Genomic DNA, 11679 nt, shown 5'->3' with positions numbered 1-11679 from the left:
CTTGTGCATTAGCACGAGTAATAAATGGGTAAAAAACAGATTTGAATAACCAATGAAAGGAAACTTTTTAATTTCCATATAAGACACCTCTAGTCACATTGCTCACACCAGCATACATGCAGGTTATGCATGTACCAGATATATGCTTCCATATATGAAGATATGCTTTTCTAGTCTTTTTTTTTTTCTCTATAAAAGGCAGCCCATATCTCCAATTATTTTCATCCTCTCACTTCATAAACAATTCTTTTGGTGAGAGAAAGCCAACCCCCCCAAAATGGAATGTCTTAGCAAAGCTGATAAGGTGCAAAAAAAGAAAGAGTTACGCAGAAATCTCCGCAAGCTTCGAAATCTTGTCAACAGCGACACGGTGAATATATATATATATATATATATATATATATATATATATATATATATATATATATTATATATATATATATATATATATATATATATATATATATATATATATATATATATATATATATATATATTTATTTATTTATTTATTTATTTCTTTTTAGTTTTTATTTTATTTCTATGTATCTTTCTCCAAATCTTGAAGGACTTTCTTTTATTTTTAATTTGGGGATAACTTGTAATCCATATAAAAGCTATCACTTTGTCGAAAAATCTAGTATGCACTCGACTGCATCCAGATACACCTCTTTACAATTATTTCCTATATTCACATGTTTTACAAATGAGCACGTGGTGGGGTATTTCATGTGTGGGGGGTACACCTTATTTTAGGGACCATATAATAAAATTTATTCATTGAGAATTCTCCTAAAAAATATTAATATAAGAGCAATCCATCTTCTAATTAAATCATTAGACAAAATAATGATTTAAAAAAAGTAATTGTTGTAGATCTCATAGTTTTGATTTTTTTTTTTTAATTGCAAATTAGTTATATAGAATTACATTCCTTTGCTATTCTTCTTAACTTTTGCTCTTTTATTGCATTTAATTTAATGCAGAATAATGCAACAACAATCCTTAGCGATGCCCTTCACTGCATATCAACCACTAAACAACAGATCGAGGAACTTAATAGGGAATTAGAAAGCATGAACAACATGCAGCATGTTGAGCATCACCCACGTTCATTTGTTAGACTCTCATCTCTCTTCTTTTCTTATTTTTATTTATTTATTTATTTATTTATTTATTTTGTCTTTTTGAGGTGATAATGAGTCGAGCCAAATTGATTTCATTTATTAGAATAGTAAAGTGATTAAAATTATTTTATTTAGTTTTTAAAATTAATTAGAAACATCAACATTGGTTTTTTCACGTGATTAATAAAATTAATTAGAAATTTTGTGCAGGCAGTGAAGGTAGAAGAGCAAGAGATGAATCAATTTCGATTAAACGTAACGAGTGCCAGTGAGGAAGGAAAGAACTATTTGGCTCTTATTATGCGGGCGTTAGAAGAGAAGGAGATAAGTTTCAAAAATGCTAATGTATCACGTTGTCTAGGCTTTGAAATGAAAGCTGTTATTGAAGTTACTCAAGCTATGGATTCAAGTGTTTTGACTGAAATTGTTATTCAAGCCATTGAGAGCAATGGTGGTAGTAATTAGAAAAAAAATTATCATAAGTGTAATATGTAATAGTTATTTGAGTTTAATTTTCATTTTGGTTTATGAGTTTTACATCTAATCAATAGAAAGAAACCCTAGAATGTATATCTACTAAAAGACGCATAATCAAGAAGGGGTTCGATCAATTGACATAGAATCAGATACACTTCCGCAATTATGATTTACTGATTAATTTGATATGAAGATTCAAGTTTATTATAGGAATTAATCCTAACAAGTGGTATCATGAGCCTCCTTCATATTGGATTAGTCGGTTAATTTCATTCCGTTAGTTTTGGTTTAATCAATCGTTTGATTGGATATGAATTATCATGAAACTATTGCGTGTTGTTATTAATTAATTCATGTGGCCGTTATTCCGTGTATTTTGTTGAAACGAAGTACGTGTTAATGGAGTATTTTCGTTTCGGCTAATTCGTTGTATATGAATAATAATTTTGGTTTGTTAATCGTATGAATTATATGCGGCTTATACGTGACGGCTCATTCGATTGATTACATCCATATTTGTATACTTTTAATGGAACACATGTTATAATTTTGTTGATTTGTGTGGGTTTTGGATGATTGGACTTGATCGTATATATTACTGCCATGGTTTATGCGAGGGTGAAAGTTTTTTTTTTTTTTTGACACAACTCCAAGCTTAGCATTTATTAAATTAAAAGATCAATGTCATTACAAACCGCCCCATGAATTTCCGGGGGTACTCCTCTAACCAAACACGAAACTCACTAAAAGAAAAACTTAAAGAAGCTAAGCTATGAGCAACATAATTTCCTTTCCTCTTAACAAAAGAGAAAGAGATCGAAAGACACTCCATAGAGAGATGAAGAATATCTTTCACCACTTTACCAAAAGCATTCTTTGGCATGACTCCTTTCTTCAAATGGTGGAAGAGCTTAATGTTATCCGTCTCAAGCACGAAGTTTCTAAAGCCTGCCTCAAGTGCAATCTTTAAACTCTGTCTCATGGCCATAGCCTCGCCCACATCGACATCAAAGCTTCCTTTCTCCTTTGAGCAATAGGCCACCAAAACATCCCCACCAGCGTCCCTAAGCACACCTCCCAAGCCGACTTGCTGCTGCCCTTGAAAACTTGCATCCGAGTTAAGCTTATAAGTACCAGAGGAGGGAGCTTTCCAAATCGAATCCATACCTGGCACTGGCACCATCACAGCTGATTTCTCCAGAGCTGCTGCATACTCTCCCACCAACCCAACAACTTTGTGCATAATGTCCGAGGCCAATTTTGCTTTCTTCTCAAAGACCCAAGCATTGCGTTTCAGCCATATACCCCAAGCCAGACACCAGAAGATATCCCACCAGCTCGAGTCTTTGATTTTCTCACACATAGAGGCGCACCACAGACGGAAGGAGTCTTCATCTTGCTCATTAGATTCAAGCCTTAGCACCGAGTGTCTCCATATCTGAGTCACAGTTGGACAGCGAAGAAGCATATGCATTAAGGATTCTCCCTCTTCACCACACATTGGACAAATGTGATCGACTTCCATTCCTCTAGCAATCAATTTCAATCTCACCGGAAGCGCCCCTTTGATACATCTCCAAGCAAAAAATTTAATTTTCGGAGGAATCCTAGCATGCCAGATATTTTTCCAATTAAAAGGAGGGGAGACCATTGAGGATGAAGCTTTGTTTTGTTCCTCTTCTTCGATCAGCAGATTGTACGCACTTTTAACCTTGTAGGTGCCATCCTTAGAGTGATGCCAACACCATTCATCAATGTCATCATACATGGGAATTGGAATGCTACAAATAGCATCCACCTCCCTTGGAGAAAACAGGGCAGTAAGAGTATTCAGATTCCAGCATCTGCCATCCCAAAGGTCCTTCACAAACATTGGGGTATCATCACCCTCCCCTTTAGCAGATTCTACACGAAAATTAGGAAGAGTGGGTATCCAAGGATCATCCCAAATGCTGATGTCGTTTCCACTACCAATAATCTTCCTCGCTCTTTATACTACTACATTTTTCACACTCAAAATCGATCTCCAAGTAAAGCTCATTCCCGCAACTGCCTTTGCATCAAAAAAATTAGAGGAAGGGAAGTATTTACCTTTGAGAACCCGAGACATTAAGGATTGCTCATTAGTCAAAATACGCCATGCTTGTTTTGCTAACATCGCCTTATTAAAAAGATGCATGTTACGGAAGCCCATTCCCCCATGAATTTTTGATCGATACATTTTCCTCCAAGCCACCCAACAAGTCTTCCTTTCATCATTTTTTTGCCCCCAAAAAAAATTCCTACACATTTTTTCCACCTCATTAAGAATGCTACTAGGGATAGTAAAACATTGCATAGCATAAATCGGGATAGCCTGAGCTACAGATTTAATAAGAATTTCCCGACCATCTTGAGATAAAAAATTCTCCTTCCAACCCTTCAATTTCTTCCAGACCCTATCTTGAATACTCTGAAAAACCTGTTTTTTAGACCCCCCAATGTAAGTAGGGAGACCCAAATATTTGTCATGTCCATCGACAGCCTTAAAGGATAACTTCATCTGAAGGATATTTTGCTTTTCACGATCAATGTTTCGGCTAAAGGACACCTCTGATTTTTCCATATTCAATTTTTGACCTGATGCCATTTCATAGGTTGCAAGGATATCCAGAACTTTTTCAGCTTCTTCTTCATTTGCCCGGACAAAAGGAGACTATCATCAGCAAAAAATAGGTGAGAAATAGGCTCAACATGTCTACCAATCTTCACCCCATGAATGTGTTTTTTCCTCTCAGCATCCCGAAGTAAAGCCGACAAACCTTCCGCACATATAATAAACAGAAAAGGTGACAGAGGGTCACCTTGTCTAAGCCCTCTGCTAGGCTTGAATTCACGCGAGGGTTGCCCATTTACAAGCACATCAAAAGAAGCCGAGGATACACAATTCATAATATTATTCACAAAAGACATCGGAAAGCCAAATTTCACCATCATCTTCTCAAGAAACTCCCACTCCACCCTGTCATAAGCTTTGCTCATATCAAGCTTAAGACCCAGAAAACCTTTTTTTCCAGTTTTTTTCTTCCGCAGAAAATGGAAGCACTCATACGCAACCAGAATGTTATCAGTAATTAATCTACCCGGTACAAAACCACTCTGAGATTCGCTAATAATTGAAGGTAATATTTTTTTTAGTCTATTTGCTAGGACTTTTGAGACAATTTTATAGAGCACATTGCAAAGACTAATCGGCCTATAATCAACAGGAGACTCACATTCTTTTTTTTTCGGAATTAAAACAATATGCGTCTGATTAATAGAGCCTATATCACCTCCATTATTAAGAATATTTAGCGAATTTGAGATCACATCGTTACCAACAATACTCCAAAATTTCTGGAAAAAAATAGCAGACATACCATCGGGACCAGGAGCTTTAGTAGGATGCATTTGGAATAGAGCCTCACGCACCTCATCACCATCGAAAGGGGCAGCCAACTCGGCACATTGCTCATCTGAAATAGCCTTGTCGATTTTTTCAATAACAGCATCAGGATCAACTTGACCCCCCGTAGCAAACAGGTCCGAGAAATGATTCACCATCACCTCCATAATCTGCTCTTCCTCATCGTACAAATTTCCAGCAGCATCTTTTATTACTCGGATATGGTTTCTTGATTTTCTCTGACTAGCTTTCGTATGAAAAAAAGTCGTATTTTTATCCCCATTTTGCAACCAATCCTGTCTACTACGTTGCCGCCAATACATCTCCTCCCTATTCTCCAGCTCATCCATCCTATCATCTAGAGCACGGATTTGGGCAATAACATTTTCTGTTTGAGTTTCCGCCATAAGGGTTTCCATATGAGCTCTGCAATCCTTCAGCTCCTTAATGAAATCACCGAATTTATTTCGGCTCCAAGCACTCAGATTAAGAGAAGTGTGGGCTATTTTGGAACATATATCTCCTCCTCCGCCCCAAGTATTGGCTACTATATCTCCACAAGTTTCATCTCTCAGCCACATCTCCTCGAATCTATACTGCTTCCTCTTTTTTTTCTTTTTTTGCTTGCCAACACCTTCACTAACGCACAGCAGGATAGGGATATGATCTGATTTTCGCTTGGATAAATGTGAGACAAAAGAACCCGGAAAAAGATCCCTCCATTCTCTATTAGCAAAAAATCCGTCCAGTCTTTCCTGTAAATTATAGTCACCTCCCCTATTGTTGGTCCATGTGAAAGGGTGGCCAATAAAACCCAAATCCTCTAAATCACATATTGCTACTGCTTTTCTCAAGATATCGGCTTCATCAACCCGAAACTCCTTCCCACCTTGCTTCTCACTAGACAAAAGCATCAGATTGAAGTCTCCACCGCACACCCAAGGGGTAGAACGATTGCCACGCAAATTCTCCAATAAAGTGCCCGTTTTGTGTTTATTGTCCTCTTCGGGGAAGCCATACACCCCTGTAAATCTCCAGCCTTCCTTCTTTGGCATTTTAATCCAAGAATCAATGTGATTTAAAGAGTAGGATTTAACCTCAACATTTATTGTGTCCTTCCATAAGAGTGCAAGACCACCACTCCTCTTCCTACCTTCACCCATGCAGCTGACAGCCAAAACATTATGGAATTTTAGCTTTATTTTTATTTTTTCAACTTCCTGACTTTTCAATCTAGTTTCTAACAAAAAAATAAGATGGGGATTTTCAAGCAAAACTACATTTTTAAGAGCCGTGACCGCCAAGGCATTCCCCAAACCTCTACAATTCCAACATAGGATGTTATTCATTGTTCACCGAGAGCCCATGGTGTGGGGCCCGCCACGTTAACAGTTGGGGTTTGAACCTTCCTTCTCTTGTTCGACTCTTCACTCTCCACGCCATCCACTATCATCTCATGTTCATTTTCCTCCTCCTCCTCCCTCACACTCCTCTTTCCCCCTAAGAACAATTTTTCCTCCACTCTACTGTCCCTCCTATCTACCTTCACCAATTTAATTGCTTTTAACTTCCTCCCTTTGCTCACCGAATTTCCTACCCATTCACTACCCTCCCCTGCAATTATCCCTCCTTCTTTCAAGCTGCTCTCCATACCATTCCCACCACCCAACTGCTGCTCAAAATTAAGCTCTTCATTATGCACGATCACTTCCTCAGCATTCACTCCCTTCATCTTTTGTTCTTCTACTATTTCTTCCCCTTGCTCATGTAACTGGCTCGGCATTATGTGTTGCATTTCACCTTCTTGCATCGTAGTCCTCACAGCCCTCAACACCATCTTCGAACCACTGCTGTCTGGAACAGCAATGAGGGTGAAAGTTATTTATTAATTATTTTGCGATTTTCGGTTTTTGGTTTTTTCGGCTATTTTGTCTTATATTGATCCTTCCATGATTCATTATTGATTTATATTGTAGAATCACATTGTATTCTTAAATTGGATGCTAATAAATACTGTAGTTTCTTAATCTGATCGTTAAGCATGTATTAATCAAGAGTAATATAAACGCATGACTTAATATGTACATGTATTAGGGATTAAATCAGATTTTTTTAATATTTGACAATTGGGCAAAACTAATATTGTGTCTCATATTTTGGGTTTATTAATTGAAACAATATGTTACCAAAGTAACCTCTTTTGTCTAGATTAATTTATTTGAAATATTGAGATTTGTGTGTTTGATTTTCATGCGATTAGTGGCCAGCCCAGAGGAAGGCTATTATTTGGCCGGAAATTAAACATGCTTGTGGTAATAAATATGTAACAATTATAAGGTTTTCCATGTGAATGTTGAGTCGGTCCAAAGAAAGGCTTAATGTTTGACATGATTTTATTGTTAATATCTGATTACTACACCAAGAGGACCACTTACAAGTTAATTTTTCTGTCCAAAGACTAAAAAATTAATGTTGTGCTAGGTCTCTTATGATGGGATATGTTGTCAATATTTTAATCTGATTATTAAAGTTGAATTTTGGAATTAATTATGAGTCTTTTTTGTTTGTTTGTGTTCTTTTTAGTGAATACTTCTGCTAATGTGATATATGCCAGCATACAAACTTTAAGAATTGGAAAGAGAACGTTATGATCGTTCTTGGTTGCATGGATCTAGACCTTGCTCTTCGGGTTGAGCGTCCTGTTGCTCTTATGGATTATAGTTCCTCTATTGAAAAGGGGAATATGGAGAAGTGGGAACGCTTAAATCGCATGAGTCTTATGATCATGAAACATGTAATTCCGGAATCATTCAGGGGCACAATGTCCGAAGAGGATAATGCCAAATCGTTCCTTACGGAACTTGAAAAGCGTTTTGCTAAAAACGAAAAGGCGGAAATAAGCACTCTCTTGAGTAGTCTTGTTTCCCAAAAGTATAAAGGAACAGGGAACATAAGGGAGTACAATATGGAAATGTCTCATATTGCTTCAAAATTAAAGGCACTAAAGTTAGAGTTGTCTGATGACTTGCTCGTGCGTTTGGTTTTGATATCTCTTCCTAAATAGTTCAGTCAGTTTAAGGTCAACTGTCAAAAGGAGAAATGGACTCTAAATGAGCTCATTTCTCATTGTGTTCAAGAGGAAGAGAGATTGAAGCAAGAAAAGACAAAAAGTGCTCACTTGGCATCTTCCTCTAAGGATGGCAAGAAAAGGAAGAAGGGTAAGGATGCGGTTTTGCAACCACAAAAAAAGCAACATAAGGAAGAGAAGGCTGAATCAAAAGCATCCGGATGCTTCTTCTGTGGTGGGATGACTCACAAGAAGAAACAATGCACTAAGTACCACGCATGGCGTGCGAAAAAGGGTATGTTTCTTTCTTTTGTCTGTTCTGAGGTTAATTTAATTTCTGTACCTAAACACACTTGGTGGCTAGATTCTGGAGCTACTACTCACATAAGTGTGTCCATGTAGGGTTGCCTGAATTGCCGAAAATCGAGTGATGGTGAAAGATACATCTATGTGGGTGATGGCAAGGCAATTGAAGTTGAAGCTATAGGCACTTTTAGGTTGTCATTAAAGACTGGATATTATTTGGATTTGAAAGAGATTTTTGTTGTACCGTTTTTTAGGCGGAATTTAATTTCTGTTCCTACATTGGACAAATCTGGTTATCTTTGTTCTTTTGGAAACAACAAAGTTAGTCTTTTTTATAATTTAAAGTTAGTTGGATCTGGTTCTTTATCTGGATTTGACAACCTATATTTTTTGGATAGTATTGCTTCATCTTATGAAAGTTTGTATGTCAGTTCTAGTGGTACCAAAAGAAAATCAGCAAATGAGAATTCTTCATCACTTTGGCACAAACGTTTAGGGCATATTTCTAAACAAACAATTCAAAGACTTGTGTCAAATGGAATTCTTGATTCCCTGGATTTTTCAGATTTTGATGTATGTATTAATTGTATCAAAGGAAAACAAACAGACAAAAGGAAATTAGGAGCCGAACAAGCTTCAGATGTCTTAGAACTAATACATACGGACATTTGTGGACCATTTCCTACAGCTTCTTGGAATGGTCAACAATACTTTATTATGTTCATAGACGATTATTCTCATTATGGCTACCTATATTTGATTCATGAGAAATCCCAAGAATTGGATGTGTTCAAATCTTATAAAGCTGAAGTTGAAAATCAACTTGGGAAAACAATTAAGAAAGTCATATCTGACCGTGGTGGTGAATACTATGGCAGAAATGACGGGTCTAGTGAACAACGTCCAGGGCCATTTGCTAAATTCCTAGAGGAATGTGGAATTGTCCCTCAATACACCATGTCAGGATCACCTCAAATGAATGGTGTTGCTGAGAGATGCAATAAAACATTACAGGAGATGGTAAGGAGTATGGTTAGTCACTCTACCTTACCAGAATCCCTCTGGGAAGAAGCAATTAAGACCGCAACTTATATTCTCAATAGAGTACCAACTAAGGCAGCTTCTAAAACCCCTTATGAACTATGAACTGGTAAGAAACACAGTTTAAAACATCTACACATTTGGGGTTGTCTTGCTGAGGCAAGACCTTATAGGCCAAATGAAAAGAAACTAGACTTTAGAATTGTCAGTTGTTACTTTATTGGGTACCCTGAAAGGTCTAAGGGGTATAAATTTTACGATCCCATAACTAGATCAATTTTTGAGACGGAAAATGCTAGATTTTTTGAAGATGTTGAGTTTAGAGGGGAAGATAAGGTTAAAGAGTTTATTTTCGAAGAGGAACAAGTTTCTCTTCCTTCAGTTGTTATCAGTAATGATCAAACATCCATTCCTGGCATGATTGAAGGAACAACTCAAGAAACTCAAAATGATTCCCCTAATCAGAATCAATAAGAAATTCATGATGAACAAACTCAACAACTTCAAGAACCAGTGCCATTAAGGAGATCGACTAGAGAAAAAAGAAGTGCAATTTCAGATGACTACATTGTTTTTCTCCAAGAACAGGAGGATAACAATGAAATTAATGAAGAATTTGTTGCACTATTTCAAGAACAAGAGTTGGATAATGAAATGGTGGATGATGATCCAATCACCGTTTGCCAAGCCATTGAAGGCCCTAACTATCAAGAGTGGATTGATGCCATGAATGAGGAAATTAAGTCCATGATGGACAATGACGTTTGGGACCTTGTTTCATTGTCAGAAGGTGTGAAACCCATTGGTTGTAAATGGATTTTTAAGACCAAAATGGATTCAAATGGCAATGTGATAAGGAGTAAGGCTCGTCTTGTCGCTAAGGGCTATACTCAAAAGGAAGGCATTGATTATAAGGAGACTTATTCACCAGTTTCTTCTAAAGACTCCTTTACGATTATGATGGCACTTGTAGCATATTATGATCTTGAGTTACATCAAATGGATGTTAAGACAACATTTCTCAATGGAGACATTGAGGAAACCATTTATATGCAGCAACCAGAAAACTTTGTTTCGAGAGATTCAAAGAAAATGGTTTGCAAATTAAAGAAATCCATCTATGGACTCAAACAAGTTTCTCGTCAATGGTACTTTAAGTTTCATCAAGTTGTTATGTTTCATGGTTTTGAGACAAATGCAGTTGATGATTGTGTGTACTATAAGTTTAGTGGGAGTAAGCATATTTTCCTGGTTTTATATGTTGATGACATATTGCTTGCCAGCAACGATATAGGCTATTTGCATGAAACCAAGAGATTTCTATCAAATCACTTTGAGATGAAATATCTTGGAGACGCCTCTTTTGTGCTAGAGATACAAATTCATCAAGATCGTCATCTAGGCACTCTTGGATTGTCACAAAAGGGCTATATTGAGAAAGTTTTGAAAAGGTTTGGCATGCAAGACTGTAAAACAGGTGATACCCCTATGGCTAAGGGAGACAAGTGCAAAGCCTAAAGAATGACTTTGAGAATAAATAAATGAAAAAGATCCCTTATGCATCAGCTGTAGGGAGCCTTATGTATGCTCAAGTTTGTACCCGTCCAGATATTGCATACATTGTTGGAATGTTGGGCAGATACCTAAGCAATCTAGGACTTGATCATTGGAAAGCAGTAAAGAGGGTTATGCGGTATTTGCAAGGAACAAAGGATTACATGCTCACTTACAGAAGGTCAGATCAACTTGAGATCGTTGGATACACTGATTCTGACTTTGCTGGATGTCAAGATAGCCTGAAATCCACATCTGGCTACATCTTTGTCGTAGCTAAAGGAGCTGTCTCTTGGAAAAGTGTCAAACAGACTATTACAGCTACTTCCACCATGGAAGCAAAATTCATAGCTTGTTATGAGGCATCCAACCATGCATTATGGTTAAGGAATTTTGTCACAGGTCTACGCATAGTGAATGGTATTGATAGACCACTCAAATTGCTATGTGACAACAGGTCAGCAGTATTGTATGCCAATAATAACAAAAGCTTGTCAAAATCAAAGCATGTTGATGTCAAGTTTAGAGCTGTGAAGGAAAGAGTGGAGAGTAAACAATTGTCCTTAGAGCATATTAGCACAAACTCCATGATTGCGGATCCTCTTACGAAGGGTTTACCACCCAAAGTATTTCATGAGCACACTGCTCATATGGGTGTCATGCCACCTAAGGATATATAG

General features: G+C 37.1%; 1 protein-coding gene and 1 pseudogene across 1 annotated transcript; both read left to right on the top strand.

Moving 5' to 3' along the window:
- The first annotated feature begins 277 nt into the window (after positions 1-277).
- LOC145578107 (uncharacterized) lies at positions 278-1592 on the top strand. The gene is made up of 3 exons (XM_081635497.1): positions 278-370; positions 987-1118; positions 1338-1592. Exons 1-3 carry the CDS (start codon positions 278-280, stop codon positions 1590-1592), a joined length of 480 nt encoding a protein of 159 aa, XP_081491623.1.
- Positions 1593-10986: 9394 nt separating this feature from the next.
- Positions 10987-11679, top strand: LOC145578106 (secreted RxLR effector protein 161 pseudogene; annotated as a pseudogene).

The sequence above is a fragment of the Chenopodium album genome, chromosome 14 (genome assembly GCF_948465745.1).
Source record: "Chenopodium album chromosome 14, dcCheAlbu1.1, whole genome shotgun sequence".
NCBI lineage: Eukaryota > Viridiplantae > Streptophyta > Magnoliopsida > Caryophyllales > Amaranthaceae > Chenopodium > Chenopodium album.
The sequence above is the reverse complement of the archived record's forward strand: the minus strand, read 5'-3'. Positions and strand labels throughout refer to the sequence as shown.